Source organism: Somniosus microcephalus, chromosome 1 (genome assembly GCF_052327205.1).
Source record: "Somniosus microcephalus isolate GS21.2 chromosome 1, FLI_Smic_1.0, whole genome shotgun sequence".
In the NCBI taxonomy this organism is placed as follows: Eukaryota; Metazoa; Chordata; class Chondrichthyes; order Squaliformes; family Somniosidae; genus Somniosus; species Somniosus microcephalus.
Window position 1 is genome coordinate 399,839,118 of NC_140987.1, and position 18,699 is coordinate 399,857,816.

Sequence of the window (18,699 nt, forward strand, 5' to 3'; positions counted from 1 at the left end):
TCCTGCGGCATTGCATGTGATGTTGATGTCTCTCATATTTGTCACTCTCATCTTTGTGTTAGTATTTCTGTCTGTCTCCTTCCCTCTTCTGCAGTTGTGTTTTTCTCTTCTTTTTTTATCTTGTATGGTCTGGTGAAAAGGGGGTCTCTGATGGCTGGAAGCTGCATTTTGCAGTTGTGGGTTTGGGGAAAATGCAGCCTGCATTGCTCAGCGGTTCTCTTCCATCGCCTCTCCCTGTGTCACTTGCTTTCCCTCCAGTCCCTAGCTCCTATTGGGTCCCCCACTCCTTTGGCTTCCCTGTCCTCCTGTACACTCTGCTCTACTCCTTTCTTCCCCATTTGCCCTCCCCACCTCTCATATCAATCCCATTCCTTTTGTTCCAAGTTCATTAACTCTGGTTGCCTCACCTCCTATCTTCCCTTATGCAGAATGATTCCCCTCACCTTCACGTCTGTAGCTCCCCCATCCCCTCACAGTAGCCAAGGGAAAGCCGACTTCCCAGTACTAAGCTGAAAAACAGCTTTGTTTTTAAAGTGCTTCTGGCACAAAGAATAAAAGATGTGGGAAGATTTTAACCCGCCCTGCCTGGTGGGAAGGGGGAAGGGGGCCATTAAAATCGAGGTTCAGCCTTCCTGTCCCATTCATGCTGGAATCTCATTGGCCACCATTTTAACTGCTCCCTGCATTGCAATGACCTTGGTGCCTGCCTGAAGCAGGTGGAAGCCTCATAATTCTTAGCAAATCAGTGTTCTATTACATCAATGGGACCACGATTGGATTTTAACTCAGGCCTGAGCAGGTAAATCACTGCTGCTTTCCTGTCAGGTGAAGGCATGTCAGAAGCTGTCGGGAGGACAAAGAGACCCTCCAAGGTAAGTTAAAAGCCTTTGGAGGCCAGAAGCAGGAGTCGTGTCTTTCCCTACTTCAGATTTTCCCCCTTCACTCCCTTGAAACCCTATCAAAGCCGTCTCCCTGTGACTTGCCTCTTTCCAGTGAGCCTTCCTTTGGTACTGGTTGTCCAAACTTCCACTCCCGCCCATGGCCAGCTGTCGCTTTCTGCTTGTTTTGGATCTACAGCTGACCAGCAACATGCAGGTGAGTCCTGGGAGCTAAAATACCCTGAAATCTGTGACTGTGAGAGCGTTTTGCACTCACCCCACCCCTCGCCCAAACAAAACTAATTAAGAGTTAAAAAATGCTCTTAGGAAGCATGGGGAGGATTGCAGAAGCGTAAACCCAGAGTGGGAAGCCACATGTGGACTAACCTGAGGCCTGAGAGAGGCGATGGAGAGAGGGACTGCACCCCAATGGCTGGCAGCATTGTCAGAATAAATCTTCAATAAAATTAAATGGAGTATAAATGGAATGAAATATTCCCAAATAGATCTTATTAAATAAAATGTACAACTGAATAAAATGGGCTCTAGTGTACATAGTTGTGGCTGCCAGGTGTGACAAAATTGTGACATAGAGTGTGACAAATGGAGTGCACATACTCTGAGCACATTGTAGTACTGCAACATTCTGAAAAATGGGCACTGCTGTATACCTAAGACATCTTCCAGTTGCATGAAAAGTTGCAAGAAGCCAAATGGATTTTTAAAAAGCGTTGTGGTGGGGGGGAGATTCCAGAACTGTAAAAAGGCATGTAAATATGAAAACTCACAATGCTACAAGTTTCTAATCTGTATAGATTTATATAAATAACTTAGTTAATAGGCTACATTGGGAATATTTTATAGACCCTGCATGTATTTATAAAAATAATTTATGGCCATCCCTATGATATTTATTTATGACTAAAACTGACAGAAAACACATGACTGAACAAAATCAGCAGTTGATGCTGTCTTCCTCACACTGACGAAATGTGCCCTAAGGTTTCACCCCTGATATTGCAGAACGTTTTGTGTTACAAACAATTTTCACATTTCAGGTCAATGGCCCTTTTTCTGCCATCCTTTACACTTCTGGGCACTTAGGAAATTTTTCATGATGCCCCATGTCTTTTGGCAGCCCTTACCTGTGGGTAAAGTTGTTCCAAAAATAATATCCTTCAATTTTATGCATTATTTTATTATTAGAAAAATTTCAATCTCTGGGAAGCATTGTCTTCTAAGTGACTACTACCCTCCCTTTGCTGTTACGCACAAGTCATGTTGTTAGCATTGTTTAAATTCCGTTTGTCGGAGTATAAATTTGATTAACTCTAACTAACATCTGATTGGATTGTTTTACTTATTTATCAGTGGTAAGTTAAGACATGAACCTGAAAATGGAACATTAACAGTTCCGTAGTAATTATATATGATTAGCATGGTTAGCACCTATCATAAGTATTTTTCTTCCCAACACGCCACAAAATGAGGCCTTTTTCTGTCTCTTCAAGAGCAGGTATTTAAGGGAGTAGACAGTAAACTTTAAATACAAATTCGGCTTTTTTTCTGCCCTTCATACTCTCTTGGACAGTGTTTCCAGGCTTCACTTTCATTACATCTCATCTTCAGTTGTCACTGCAACTTTCCTCTTCACTTCACTTCAGTTCTCACTGCAGTCTTTCCTCTTCACTTCCCTATACTATCATCCACATTTTGGCTGTGAGGGAGTCAGCTCCAGGCCACAAAAAAACTCTCCTTTATATTTGTACATAGAATCTTTGTGATGAGGTGCACAACCTACTAGTCATTTTCTGGACAATAATCCAAGTGATACAATTAGCAGCTACTAGACTCTGCAGGATGTTGAATTTAAATAGAAAATCTGAAACTTCAGCCCTTTATTCGATTCAAATATAATTTATCTGCAACTGTTAATTAAATGGTTAGATGTGTGTGTGTGTTTTATGTGCAGCATTCTGCAGAAGCAGCATGTGGTTTCAGTCGCTGGTGTATTTGAGATTCTTCATGTCATAAATCCATTGCAGCTCATTTCTTTGTCAGAGTGAAACTGTTATTTCTTTTGTTAACAGGAAGCAGAAAAAAAAGACAAAAAGCTTCTTTCCTTCCCAGATAAACTGGAGCACATTGGAGCAGCTGCCAGGTAGGATGAAATTCTCTCTCCCACTATCAACTGCACAATGTTATTTGACTTCCGTCTTAATTACTACATACTTACAGACATTTCTCTATGTCAACACATATCTTGACAGCTACTAATTTCCTTCAAGTCTATAAATGTTCTGTGCTCCTACTTTACAGTAAGAAATAACTTGCATTCATGTAGCAAGAATTTGCATTTATATGAATGCAGTAGTATTCATGCCATACCTTTGTGCTGTTCTTCATGTCATGCAGCCTCTGGCCCTCATGTCAGAACCTCTAGAAGCCATGTTGAGTCTTCATGTAACATATTACCACAGTTGTTGCCTCCTTTAGATATTCAGAGGCTGTACCGTAACAACATTTTGTTCAAGTTTCTTAATAACAGAACTTCTATGATCTGGTTGGGAAAATGTGCTTTCCTCAAATTTTGTACAGCAATATCCCCCCAAAATCATGCATTTCACAGCTGGATTTATGAACTTTTAGATATTCATACTGGATTGAGTACCATTAAATGATCTCCATTACAGGTGCCTAATGATTGGCTGCTAGTTTCTTGTACCTGCTAATTGCTAATGAAATCACATTCTCATATTTTTTAAAACGTGCGTCTCTACAATTTTGTTAGTGTCATACAATAGGAAGCAAAACAGGAAAATATAGCCTTGGATGATGACTGAGGATTTTAAAAAGCACAAGCTACTCTATGACTGATAGAATTGTGAGGAGCAGAGAAGGTAGTTTATATCCAGGTTTGATCTAGTTGTCAATGGCAGAGATGACCATTAAGGTTATCAGTTACTGGTTCCAGTCACAAACTTTGAGAACTGGCTGAGTTTTCAGCTTTGTAAACACTTCTGGTTTAAGAGATGATCCAACAGAGTTTTTTTTAGATGTTTAATTTTGGTGTGGACATTTAACATTATTTTTTGATTAAAGGATACCAGCAAGTTTGGAATTGAGGAGAGCCAGTAAAATGCATCGATTAAATTCTCACTCTTCGACATCTCAGGTTATCCGAAGATGGTTTAACAGAGGAGCTGAATAAGCTGTCGGAAAGACTTGCCTCTCTGCAGACAAATTTGAATGATGATCCAGAGCTTGAAGCACAGATGGCTCTGTTCCTACAGGTAAAGGTGCTTAAAGGTTTGAACACAAAGTGATATAAATACTGAAACCTTCCCTTTCATTCCCATAAAGATTGTTGAAATTGAAAGCAGAGGAAAGTTGTAACTGGAGGGCACTGAAGGCTCCTTTCCAAACGGCTAATAGTGTCATTTAGTGTATAAGAAATCTAAGATTATGAGGAGATTAGCTTTGGAAGAGAGATGCATTTTTGTGTTTGCTCCCCTTGCCCAGTTTCAACCTGTTTCTATTTGAGCTGAATCTGAAGTTCTTCTTGATTAAAACAGAGTCTTTACTGAGTCCAAGTTCACAAGTGCATTTCTGCCATTAAACTCAGCAGCATAGCAATATAGACCTGTTCTAGTGCAGCTATAGGTTCTAGCCGAGTGATATCTTGCACTATGGTCACACGTTCTGGTCCATTTCTGGCCAGCAATGCAGTTATGGAGTTCCAGTTTATTTTTTAATTAGTTCTTGTGGTGTGGGCAGTATTTATTGCTAATCCCTGCTTACCCTGAGAGCATTAAGAATCAGCCACGTAGTGTGGGACTGAAGTCATGTGTAGGCCAGACGAGGTAGGGCTGTCAAGTTCCAATTTGGATGTTAGTGAACCAGTGGATTTTTATGTCAATCCGGAACCTTTAATGGTCATTTTCTGATGCTAACCCACATATTACCACATGTAAACTCACAAGCTTTGGTTGCTTGTCCAGCACCATAACCACTAGAATACCATTCCCATTCTAGTGATAAATGGCACTATGGTCACTGGCTCTGGTCTGCTGACTGGCACTATGGTTATGATAATGACTAAGATTTCTGTATTATATTTTTATATGACTTTAAACAGACAATGGAACTGTTTAAAAATTAGCTCCAGTCAGCTGTATCTCATTGTAACTGTGGCAACGGTGACCAATATACAAACTGGTTGCATAAGTCAGATGGTGGTTATAGAAGATGACTGTCCTTAGTGGATTTCCTTTGTTGTGTCAACACCTCTGTTAAAAACTAAGTGAATTTTAAAATTTGTTTGATGACTGGGACTGGCTGATAACATTGTTAATGTATCTGCGCTAAGAGACGGGAGATATTCATGGCTGAACCACTAAAGAAAAATGTTAGCTGGAAGACAACATTAACATCTTTCCCTACAGTGTGTATTCAGTTGTGCTCTTAGGCTACTCCTGAACTTGTGAGGTATACTTGAAAGGTTTCCCATGACATAAAAATACAGCTCTGATCAGTCATCTTTAATTCTATCTTGAGATCCGAACTCCATGGATTGAATATTGACATTATCCACATACAGCTCCATATTGTAAAGGTCTATGAAAGACTGTTACATCCAAGAATCCAGTCACGTATCAAGCTGTAGAACAAATACGTTCTTGTGAATTGATTCATACACTATTATTTTCAGTATTGTACTTTCAGTAACTTAAGTGCTTCTGTGCATTATTCTACTTGTAAATAAATTTGACTATTAGCTTTAGCCTATATGCAACTGTTTGATGGTATGGTATTTACCATCATTTAAAAGGAATAAGGAGAATGTTGTGGACAGAGAGAAACTACATAGAACAGGGTTATTGAGAACTCAGTTCATAAATAAATAACGAATGAGGAAGGTGATTCTGCTCATCTTAGTTCATCCATCTTGAAAACCCTACGTCCCTCTGCTGCAGCATCTAGTTGTTTCTTAAATATTTCCAGGATCTTTGCCTCCACTACTCTATCCAGAAGTTCATTCCATGTGTTTATCACTCTTTGTAAGGAATTATTGTATGATATGAGCCAAAGACAGGTATATGGAGTTAGGTCGCAGATCAGCCATGATCTCATTGAATGGCGGAACAGGCTCGAGGGGCTGAATGGCCTACTCCTGTTCCTATGAACCTACATTCCCTAGTTCTACATCCACAATTTAATTTAAAGTAATACTTCCAAATCACCTTTTCCATTCCCTTGATCATTCTGTATTTCTCTAAAAGATCTACTCTCAGATGCCTCCTTTCCAGGTGGGAAATCCCAAGTTTCTCAACTCTTTCCTCATAACTTAGACTGGATCCTCGGGATTAGCCTTGTGGCCCTTCTCTGCACTGTGCCTGAATGTCTACCTTGTTTCTTGGTAACCAGAAATAAACACAGTATTCACGGTCTGATCAGAGCACTGTATAGTTTGACAATGATTTGCCCTGACTTGTATTCTACTGTTTTGATTTTGTTGATAACTTCTCAGCATTAGTTGCACTAGTTAACATTGGGTCTATTAAGACTCCGAGGTCTTTCATCTTCATCCGTAGCTATTTGAACACCTTTCGTGGATTGTGTTGTCCATTTTTCCTTCTTATGTACAGTACTTTACACAGTTGCGCAGGAGAGAAAGCTGGGAATTAAGGGGGAGGGATGTTCATGGGTTCTCAGAGGAGACATCAGCAGCTACATGAATGATCTCGATTTTAGACATTAGAAAACATCTCAAGAGGATAACAATATCTTTAATTGTACAAAGCTGCAGATAAATGCAGCTGAAACCACTCTTGTCACCATTGCCCCTCCATTCAGGTTTCCTGAATGATTCACAATTCTGTATCTGAATGCTGTCAAAAAGATTACATCTTGGACTCTGTCATTGCTTCTCTTAACATAGAAACATGGAAGATAGGAGCAGGAGTAGGCCATTCGGCCCCTCGAGCCTGTTCCGCCATTTAATGAGATCATGGCTAATCATCCAAATTCAGTACCCTGTCCCTGCTTTCTCTCCATATCCCTTGATCGCTTTAGCCTTAAGAAATATATCTAACTCCTTCTTGAATATATTTAATAAGTTGGCCTCAACTGCCTTCTATGGTAGAGAATTCCACAGGTTCACCACTCTCTGGGTGAAGAAATTCCTCCTCATCTCAGTCCTAAATGGCTTACCCCTTATCCTTAGACTGTGACCCCTGGTTCTGGACTCCCCCGCCATCGGGAACATCCTTCCTGCATTTAGTCTGTCTAGTCCTGTTAGAATTTTATAAGTTTCAATGAGATCCCCTCTCATTCTTCTAAACTCTAGCGAATATAAGCCTACTCGACCCAATCCCTCTTCATACGTCATTCCTGCCATCCCAGGTATCAGTCTGGTGAATCTTCGCTGCACTCCCTCCATGGCAAGAACATCCTTCCTCAGATAAGGTGACCAAAACTGCACACAATACTCAAGGTGTGGTCTCACCAAGGCTCTGTACAACTGCAGCAAGACATCCTTGCTCCTGTACTCGAATCCTCTTGCTATGAAGGCCAACATACCATTTGCCTTCTTAACCGCCTGCTGCACAGCGACTGGTGCACAAGGACACCCAGGTCTCGTTGCACTTCCCCTTTTCCCAAATCTATTGCTGTTCAGATAATAATCTGTCTTCCTGTTTTTGCCACCAAAGTGGATAACCTCACATTTATCCACATTATACTGCATCTGCCATGCATCTGCCCAATCACCCAACCTGTCCAAATCATACTGGAATTTCTCTGCATCGTCCTCACAGCACACACGCCCACCCAGCTTTGTGTCGTCTGCAAACTTGGAGATATTACATCTAGTTCCCTCATCTAGATCATTAATATATATTGTGAATAGCTGGGGTCCTAGCACTGATCCCTGCAGTACCCCGCTAGTCACTGCCTGCCACTCGGAAAAAGACCCGTTTATTCCAACTCTTTGCTTCCTGTCTGCCAACCAGTTCTCTATCCAAGTCAGTACCTAACCCCCAATTCCATGTGCTTTAACTTTGCACGCCAATCTCTTATGCGGGACCTTATCGAAAGCCTCTGAAAGTCTAAATAAACCACATCCACCAGTTCTCCCTTATCTATTCTACTAGTTACATCCTCAAAAAATTCCAGTAGTTTAGTCAAGCATGATTTACCTTTTGTAAATCCATGTTGACTTTGTCCGATCCTGTCACTGTTTTCCAAGTGCTCTGCTATTACACCTTTTATAATGGACTCTAGCATTTTCCCCACTATCGATGTCAGGCTTACCAGTCTATAATTCCCAGTTTTCTATCTACCACCTTTTTTAAATAGTGGGGGTACATTAGCTACCCTCCAATCCATGGGAACTATTCGAGAGTCTATAGAATTTTGGACTGGTAACCAATAGGTGTTTAGGAGTGCCTTGGGTTGATTCATATTCCAAATTTCTCTGCAAAAAAGTCAACCTGGTACAACCCCCAGTGGCCTGGCTAGGTTTGGAACTCATACCCTATTCTACTACTCCAAAAATCTCAGCTACTAATCTTCCCCAGTGACTCCATGCTTAAGCATAATTAAATTTCAGCCTGACTTGTATTCTAACCCAGTCTCTGTATACTGGCTGTATATTTGTGACAGGGAATGGGAAAGGATAGCCTCAAGTTAAAATGCACGGAGTTCAGAATGTAAGAACAGAATTTTGTAGAAAATTCTGTTGATGCTTCGGATGACTTTTTTTGTAAGCCTTCTGTTTATCTTTCATTTGCAGACTGCAAAGGAAAAACTGAAAGAGATATGGAAAACGGTAGAATTGTTCCAGAAAATGAGACAGTCCTTGGTAGAATATTTCTGTGAAGATGAAAAGTTTAAGCTGGAAGAGTATTGTACTGTTCTCAAAAGCTTCTGTGAAAAATTCATCAAAGCAATTCAGGTATAGCCAAGTATTTCCAGTATTTGCAGGACAGAATTTAGTTACTGTTGCTGTCAATACTAGGCAATGTTATCATTACAAATATTCATGAAGTTTTATTCTGTTAGCTGAGACATATTCTGGAGTTTGTGCAGTTAGTAGGAGGGCACTTTATTTGCACGAATCAGGTGGATGCAAGTGCCATATTGGGCACTTCTCCAGCACCCACCTGTCCATACCTGTTGGAAACTCCAGCACTCCCTCCCCCTTCTGGGCAAGGGAGCTAATCTGGTGATTTTTTAATTTTATTTTGTCTTCTGGGGTCCAGTGGGGCCTACATACACCCTTGTGGAGGCTGTTACACCTCTACTTACTTGATGGCCAAAATTTTAACTTGGATGTGGGAACGTAGCTGAGAGTGGGGGGCGGGGCGGGGGGGGGTGGTTGGTGCTTGATTGCATTTGGGAAACCTGGGAGAACGGGTTTCCCTCAGCCCTGCTGAATTTACTGGCATGGCCTGATTAACATTTTGCTTCTCTGTTTCCCGCCCACAGCCAGCTAGTTGGAGAGGCTGGCTGGCTGTCGGACTGGTAGGCCTGCAGCACCAGGCCACAGAGAGGGAGGAAGGGTTCGGGGGGGTGGGGAGGGGGGGTGGTGGGAGGTCGGAAGGCTGGGGACCGTCGGAAGGGGTCAGGAGGATGGAGGTTGGAGGGGGATTTGGGGGCCGGGGATCGGAGGCCAGGCGATGGCCTGGGGCCGGAGATTGGAGGCCAGGGGTGGGGCGGTCGGGGGCCAGAGAGGGGGCTGGGGCTGGGTATCGAAAGCTGGAGGGGGGATCGTAGGCTTTGGGGGGTGGGGTCGGAAGGTTGGAGGGGGGATTGGAGATCGGTGGCCTCGAGGGGAGGTCAGAGGCCTCGGGGCTGGGAAGATTGGAAGGGTCGGCGGGTGTCCGATCGCAGGGGGTTGGCGAGGCAGAAATGCTGGATCCAGCAGGTAAGTGGAAAGGTACTTACCTCCTGGATCCAGCAGTCCTCACCTTCCTTTAGCTGGCAGATTCCCCGAGGCCCAGGTAACCCGGCCAGCCAGTTAAATTTAAAATGGAGCTTCAAAATGAGGCATGCAGCCTTATTATAATAAAATTACCAACCCGCCTCCTGGGAGCAGTAGCAACAGGATATGTGTCGTATATGTGTAGGAGCTCTGGAATGGGACTGAGGAGGTGAAAAAGGAGGCCAAGAGCAAAAGAGGAGAGGTCGAAAGCACCATCTACTCCCCACCCCCACAGCTATGTAACCTCCTGAGAGATGCAAAAAAAAAGAGAAAAAACCCAGGACCAATAAGGGAAAAAATACTCTGTAAAATTTCTCTCCGACAGTCTCGGGCGATCAAAACCAGTCCAGGAATTACATGGACCAAGTGTTATCTGTAATGACACTTACCTTCTATATGATGTGATCTCTGCCTTAGTCAAGAACCTTGAAGGCATGAGGAAGTAGAGTGCCAATGTGAAGTGAGAGAGGGTGTGGTGGTGAGAAAGTGACTATTGAGGTGGCTTGTGGGAAGTGCTGGTCTGTTGAAAATGCAGATGTCACTTTGTTTTTCCTTTTTTCTTAAGATTAAAAGGTTTTCAATTGTGATGTATAAAAGTGTTCAAAATTAACCAGATTTATTCAGTTTTTATGTAAAATTTCAAACTTTTCTGGGATAGCATATTCCTAGACACTCACTAAAAAATGCACAACCAATTGGAGGGCAATATGCAGCAGGTATGTGAATAATTCTAAAATTGCTGTCTGCTGCCCTGACTGGAATGATCCTATGGTCAATAGACTAGGTTAGAATCTCGTGTTTGCTATTAACTGATTTTATTTTTTTAAAGAAAATAACATTTTTCCTTTCAGTAACTGATTATCTTTTGATAATCGGAGAAAGAAGTTTTAAAATGTAAAGAAAAATAATACATTCCCAAATGGGAAATTGAGCAGTGGAATTGGTGGAATCCCTTCTATTTTAAATAGTAAAAAAATCACTGCCCCTTTTCATTGCCAATTCCAAAATATTAGAAAACATTCCACACTGTCAAAAATCAAAATTTTCTGCACGTATGCTCCAGGTGTCCCAAGGAAATAAATGTTGTCCTTTAACACTAGTATCCTCCTTCAGACTTTTATGTATTTTATTTGTTCTTTTCCTCCAATACAACTGAAGGAATACTGAATATACTTACAGCCTAAGTTTCAAGCCTGTGTCTCACTGCATTTTCAGTGTAATTACTTGTTTTCGTATGACACAAGCTTATATCGAGGACCATTTTTGAGTTGCCAGCTTTTTGCTGGCTGTGTTAGCATGGTTGGTGGTCAGCTTTTGCTAGATGGATATTTCTAGGATTTTTTTCCCCAAAGTATTAACAGTCAACATTATTTCTCTATTCCTCAGGAGAATACAAATCGTGAAATTGAGGAACTGAAGAGGCAACAGAGGGAGAAGAAAATTGCAGAGAAGCGGCACTCAGTAGCTACTTGTTCCTCTATCGAGATTGAACTTGGTCAAGATGAGCTGGAGAGGACACTTGCCAGAAATCTACGAAGTCAGAGTATGAGGCAATGGGAACGCAGGTCTTTCAAACAGGACACTCTCTCTACTGCACATTGCACAAAAAAGACATACTCCTCTGGGGGAGTAACACAGGTGGAGCGGGACCGTAGCACAAATGGCATAATTAGTGACTTCAATGACAAGGAACTGGCAAATCTCATGCGGAAGGTGTCTGAGAAAGTTCTGAGTCAACAGCTGGGGCACTGTGTTATGCAGGTAGGATCTCCAATTCCAAAAGAAAGGGTAGAAATTCTAAACCAAGAATCTGAGACTATCAAAGAAACAGTAAAATCTGTGCAAGAACCTGGAGAATCCCAGCAAACTCTTCCACTTATCAAAGACTATCCAAAGCTGGATCGCAGAGCTGAGTGTAGAACTCCAGTTAAAAGACTAAAATCTTATGAAAATTTGCCGTTGAAAAAATCACATCCTAGTCACTGCTCAAAGTGGAAGAGAGAGTCCTTGGAGCAAAGAGGGGAACAAGATGCAGCTACAAAGGGGAAACAATTTCACCAATCTTCTCCAACTCCTAAAAAGACTTTTGGTGGAGTAGAGACCAGAGGTGATCAGAGGGATCATTTTGCCAAGGAAGGTCAGCAGAGAAACACAGAATTAGACAAAGGTGAAAGTAGAAGTTTGACTACAAACAGAAAAAGCAAAATGAACAACAGCGATCCTGCCAAGATCTACCCAATTCTAACTCTGAAAGGCCAGAGAGCAACATCTCCGGGACATAAAGGACGTACATCTGAAAAACCTCTCTCTCCCAGGCCAACTTTAACACATAGGAATTTACAAAGTCCAGTACAGAGGAAACCTATCACATCACCTGCAGGTATTAAACAAATGAGTAATATGAAGGAAAAAAAAGAGACTCTCAAAGTACCTGAGCAGGTAACAATGACAAGTGGGAAAAAATCTATCCAAAATCAACAGGAAAAGTGCAGCTCGTCTCAATCCACTTTTACTATAACTTCTGCAGTCACCAGTTCCAAGAGTTCCCTAAACAAATCAGAAACTGCGACATCAGGTTCCAGGAATCCTCATGCCAAACAATCTCTGCAACTCAAGAAACCAAACCCTGACAGAGTTACTACAGTAAAGCACCAAACAGATTCCCTCACACACAAAGGAGCAGTTCAACACACCAGGCCTCTGAAACAGAGCAGAGTATGGCGATGATTCTTCTTAGGCAGATACTAGCAGGTAGCTTGTGTGGCAGTGTTACTAGCCTCTGTGTTGGGACCTGGATGGTATGCCGTTTCTCATGGTCAGTCCAATTACCCTAAATAATATTCTCAGTCAGAACCTTTTTACTGGCTAATAGGATATTTGAGATATTCATCACAAGGTTTGGCGCAATGTTGCTTGTAACTGGACATAATGAAGAAAAGAAACACAACGGGAAGGCGAGTCATTAAAATGATTTGTTTTTCAGAAGAACACAAAAAAAGGAAAGGCCTGTTTTAGAAACTGTGAACAAGCCATTTTATTCAGTTCCTTTTGCTTCATACAGAAACAGGGTTGTATAAATATTTTTCTGATCTTAGAATAACAGATTAGATGTGTTTTAAATGGTTTGGCTAACTTCAGCCGGAAGGGAAATCTTGTTTGGGTTGAGAGTGTGGAAGTGAGTCTGTCTGGCACTTCCTGTTTTGATCTGAAATTTCGACTCCCAGGATTCAAGTCTTGGTCTAATAGCTGTGTAAGCTCATAACTTTGAAATTAAGCACAACAAAGCATAAACGTGCCAATAAGTGCTGGATCATCAGGTCACACAGATTAAACTTATTCCAGCTTTAAGCAAGAACTGCCCTCTACCTCTGTAACATTTGTTGGTAGTAGCCATGATTTTTAATGTTGAACTATTTAGTGACAGGAATGAATATACATGAACTTCAGGAAACATCGAAGGTGGAACTCAAAATGGTCTTCCATCCATCAAGTCAGCACTGAATTCACATCAATCCACACATAAAGGTTAACTGTACAATCCATGTACCGCTGCTGCCTCTCTTCCGTTGCATATTGCAGATACGAGCTGCTATCAAAAGCTTGAGCTGCTCTGATTAGGAACTCTGTATGTTACTGAAGCCAGTAATACATAATGCAGCAATTTAGGGATCAATTTAAAGCAAACCATGACAATGTACTTTTAAGTAAGGACAACTAAGTGCTTATTTTCTGTATTCCATGAACTCATTAAATTATCATTGTTCATTGGAAAGTTTGGTACAGACAGTGACTAGTTAATGTACTGTATTGGTTCATTTTCAGTTTATTTTATAGGTTCAGTGAATATGTTTAAGTCACTGTGGCCCACATTATGCACTGTGGAATTTATAAGTAGAAAATAAAAAATTCCTGCTGGACAGAGATGAAAAAGATCCTGTATGCCTGAGCGGATTTAAATGCACCCTTCATTCTTGCTGGGATCAGCGGAAGGCTCTTACTGGGAATGGAACAAGGGGCCAGGTGCTGGAGTGATGCCGTGGTTTAAATGGCTTCCACTAAATGCTGACTCTTGGTTGCGTGCATAATTAGATTAATGACATGGAAATTTAGAACATCTCTAAAGATCTGGGCTTTGTCAGAAACTTTTAATTTTTGCATATGCACTTTATTTAAAAAGAATTTAATCAAAAAAAATTGTATTGAAGATTAATGTTATATTACCCAAATTAAAAATACATTTTCATGAATAACTTGCCAGTGAGTCCTGACATGTGCTTTTCTCTTTAATGGGTGTTCTGTAGCTGTACTGAGTACCATTCAAAATGGTAATAGAGGAGTCGATGATTTGAGCAGGTAGTTTTTGCAGAAAAGCAGACATTTAAGAACAATGTAAAATTTTGAGAAGGAGATACTTATTTAGCATCTGATGGCTTAAATTATCAACGGCAATTAATTACCATGAAGCATTGTGAACAATATTGTACAGGGGGTCAGTAGCAAAAATCTGCTGTTTGTTTTCATTTGTTGCAACAGGTATTGCATCATCCTCCAAAGGATGACATAACATTGAAATGGCCCTAACCAAAGTCACAAACAACAGTCCATTATTGTGATCATGGTGCATTGTTCATCCTCGTCCTCCTTGACTGCTCTGCAGCCTTCGACATATTTAGCCACACCATCCTCCCCCACTGCCTCTCCTCTTTTTGTCCAGCTTAGTGAGACTGCCCTTGCTTGGTTCCACTCTAACCTATCGGATGGTGGCCAGAGCACCTTTAGAAATCGCTTCTTTTCCCACCCCACACTGTTCCTTCCAGATCCTCCAAGAATTTATCCTTGGCCCCTCCTCTTCCCCATTTTACATACTGCTCCTTGACAACCTCATCCACAGACATGAACGAGGTTCAACATGTATGTTGATGACACACAGCTCCAACACTCCGCCACCCACCTCAAATCTGTCACTGCCTCTGTATTGTCAGACTGCTTCTCCGACAGAGATGAGCTGCAGATTCCTTCGGCTAAACAATGGGAAGACTGAAGCCGTCGGTTTTCGCCCTTGCCGCAAACACCACCCCTCTCCCTAACCACTGATTCAGGCTAACCAAGATGGTTCGCAACCTTGGCATCGTATTCAACTCTGAGCTGAGCTTTCAAGCCCATATCCACTCCATCACAAAGACTGCCTTCTTCCAACTCTGTAATGTCGCCCGCCTCCACCCTACCTCAGCCCACATGCTGCTGCATTCATGCCCTTGTCACCTACAGATGTGACTATTCCAAGGCTCTCCTAGTCAGCCTTCCATCCTTCACCCTCTGTAAACTTCAGTGCATCCTAACCTCTGCTGCCCACATTCTACCCCCAAAGCCACAAGTTAAAAATTCTTATCCTCATGTTTAAATCTTTTCATAGTTTCATCTCTCCCTATCTTTGTGAACTTCTCTAGCCCTACAACCCCCTCCAAATTCTCCATTCCTCTGACTCTGGACTCTTGTGCATCCCCCTTCCCTTTTCCCCAACATTGGCAGCCATGCATTCAGTTGCCTAAGCTCTGAAATTTCCTCCCTAAACCCCTCTATCTCTCCACCTCCCTTTCTTCCTTCAAGACCTTCATAAAACCCACCTTTTTCCGAAGCTTTTGGTCACCCCTCCTAATATCTCCTGTTTTGGTTCAAAGTCTATTTTTTGATTACGCCTTCGTGATGCACTTTGGGGCATTTTTCTACTTTCAAGGCACTAACTAATTGCAAGTTATTGTTGTTGTATGTTTTGGAAATCCTCTTTTTTCGCCTATTTCCCTCTTCTGAAAGCACTGACACTTGTGAGCACACAGCTCCACATGCACTGAGCACAGATCAGTACACTTCCTAAGTAACTATTCTTGAAGTAAACCTTTACACTGAAGCCTGAATTTTCCGATGAATACCACATGATCTTTAAACATTATTTGGGTGGTGGTGGGGTATGAAGCGGGGTACGAATCAATTCATGGCGGATCCTTGCCCACATAAGTGCCCACCCAATTTTCCACCATCATTTTCAGTGGATGACAGGAACGGTAGTGGTAATGTCACTGGGCTAGTAATTCAGAGGCCTGGACTAATGATTCAGAGATGTGAGTTCAAATCTCACCAGCACAGCTGGGGAATTTAAATTCAGTTAATTAAGTAAATCTGGAATAAAAAGCTAGTATCAGTAATGGTGACCATGAAACTATCGGATTGTCGTAAAAACCCATCTGATTTACTAATGTCCTTTAGGGAAGGAAATCTGCCGTCCTTACCTGGTCTGGCCTATATGTGACTTCAGACACACAGCAATGTGGTTGACTCTTAACTGCCCTCTCAAATGGCCTAGCAAGCCAGTCAGTTGTAACAAACCGCTACGAAACACAATAAGAATGAAACTGGATGGACCACCCAGCATCGACCTCGGCACCGGCTACGGCAACGGCACACCCAGCCCAGTTGACCCTGCAAAGTCCTCCTCATCAACATCTGGGGACTTGTGCCAAAATTGGGAGAGCTGTCGCACAGACTAGTCAAGCAACAGCCTGACATAGTCATACTCACAGAATCATATCTTTCAGCCAATGTCCCAAACTCTTCCATCACCATCCCTGGGTAGGTCCTGTCCCACCGGCAGGACAGACCCACCAGGAGTGGTGGCACAGTGGTACACAGTTGGGAAGGAGTGGCCTGGGAGTCCTCAACATTGACTCCGGACCCCATGAAGTCTCATGGCTTCAGGTCAAGCATAGGCAAGGAAAACTGCTGATTACCACCTACCGCCCTCCCTCAGCTGATGAATCAGCACGCCTCCATGTTGAACACCACTTGGACGAAGCACTGAGAGTAGCAAGGGCACAGAATGTACTCTGGGTGGGGAACTTCAATGTGCATCACCAAGAGTGGCTCGGTAGCACCACTACTGACCGAGCTGGCCGAGTCCTGAAGGACATAGCTGCCAGTCTTGGCCTGTGACAGGTGGTGAGACAACCAACACGAGGGAAACCCCTAGTTGGCCTCGTCCTCACCAATCTACCTGTCGCAGATGCATCTGTCCATGACAGTATTGGTAACAGTGACCACTGCACAGTCATTGTTGAGACGAAGTCCCGTCTTCACACTGAGACACCCTCCATCGTGGCGTGTGGCACTACCACCGTGCTAAATGGGAGAGATTCAGAACAAATCTAGCAGTTCAAAACTGGGCATCTATGAGGCACTGTGGGCCATCAGCAGCAGTAGAATTGTAACCTCATGGCCCAGCATATCCCTCACTCTACCATTACCATCAAGCCAGGGAGTATGGAAGAGCATGCCAGGAGCAGCACCAGGCGTACCTAAAAATGAGGTGCCAACCTGGGGAAGCTGAAACACAGGACTACATGCATTCTAAGAAGCAGAAGCAGCATGCTATAGACAGGGCTAAGCGATCCTACAATCAACAGATCAGATCAAAGCTCTGCAGTCCTGCCACATCCAGTCATGAATGCTGGTGGATCATTAAACAACTAACGGAAGGAGGAGGCTCCATCAATATCCCCATCCTCAATGATGGTGGAGCCCAGCACGTGACTGCAAAAGACAAGGCTGAAGCATTTGCAACCATCTTCAGCCAGAAGTGCCGAGTGGTTGTTCCATATTGACCTACTCCTGAGGTCCCCACCATCACAGAAGCCAGTCTTTAGCAAATTCGATTCACTCCACGTGATATCAAGAAATGGCTGAGCGCACTGGATACAGCAAAGGCTATGGGCCCCGGCAACATCCCGGCTATCATGCTGAAGACTTGTGCTCCAGAACTAGCAGCGCCTCTAGCCAAGCTGTTCCAGTACAGCTACAACACTGGCACCTATCCGACAATGTGGAAAACCGCCCAGGTATGTCCTGTCCACAAAAGGCAGGACAAATCCAAACCAGACAATTACTGCTCCATCAGTCTACTCTCAATCATCAGCAAAGTGATGGAAGGGGTCATCGACAGTGCTATCAAGCGGCACTTACCAATAACCTGCTCACAGATGTCCAGTTTGGGTTCCGTCAAGACCACTCGGCACCCGATTTCATTACAGTCTTAGTCCAAACATGGACAAAGGAGCGGAATTCCAGAGGTGAAGTGAGAGTGACTGCCCTTGACATCAAGGCTCAGTGAGTGGGCGAGAACATGGCAGATGGAATATAATGTGGATAAATGTGAAGTTATCCACTTGGGTAGAAAAAACAGAAAGGCAGAGTATTTCCTAAATGGTGAAAGATTGGGGAATGCAGATGCTCAAAGGGACCTGGGTGTCCTTGTACAATAGTCACTGAAAGTGAATGTGCAGGTGCAGCAAGCCATTAGGAAGGCAAATGGTATGCTGGCCTTCATTATAAGAGGGTTTGAGTACAGGAATAAAGAAGTCTTACTCCAATTATATAGGGCCTTGGTGAGACCACACCTGGAGTACTGTGTACAATTTTGTCTCCTTAGCTAAGGAAGGATATACTTGCCATAGAGGGAGTGCAACGAAGGTTCACGAGATTGATTCCTGGGATGGCGGGACTGTCATATGAGAAGAGATTGAGTAAACTAGGTCTGTATTCTCTTTAATTCAAAAGAATGAGAGAAGATCTCATTGAAGCATACAAAATGATTACAGGGCTTGATAGGGTGGATGCTGGGAGAATGTTTCCCTTGGCAGGGGAATCTAGAACAAGGGGCCACAGCTTCAGGATAAAGGGTAGGCCATTCAGAACTGAGAGGAGAAGAAATTTCTTCACACAGAGGGTGGTGAATCTTTGGAATTCTCTACCCCAGAGGACTGTGGAGGCTCAGTCATTGGGTATATT

General features: G+C 42.8%; 1 protein-coding gene across 1 annotated transcript in view; it reads left to right on the forward strand.

The window, feature by feature from the left end:
• fhdc2 (FH2 domain containing 2) overlaps nucleotides 1-14,105 on the forward strand; it is an 89,126-nt gene extending 75,021 nt beyond the window's left edge. Inside the window, exons 9-12 of the mRNA XM_085997961.1 lie at nucleotides 2,969-3,039; nucleotides 4,054-4,171; nucleotides 8,674-8,835; nucleotides 11,251-14,105. Coding sequence (XP_085854087.1) covers nucleotides 2,969-3,039; nucleotides 4,054-4,171; nucleotides 8,674-8,835; nucleotides 11,251-12,591 — 1,692 coding nt within the window. The 3' untranslated portion in view covers nucleotides 12,592-14,105. The remainder of the gene's footprint in view (nucleotides 1-2,968; nucleotides 3,040-4,053; nucleotides 4,172-8,673; nucleotides 8,836-11,250) is intronic.
• The last annotated feature ends 4,594 nt before the right edge of the window (nucleotides 14,106-18,699 follow it).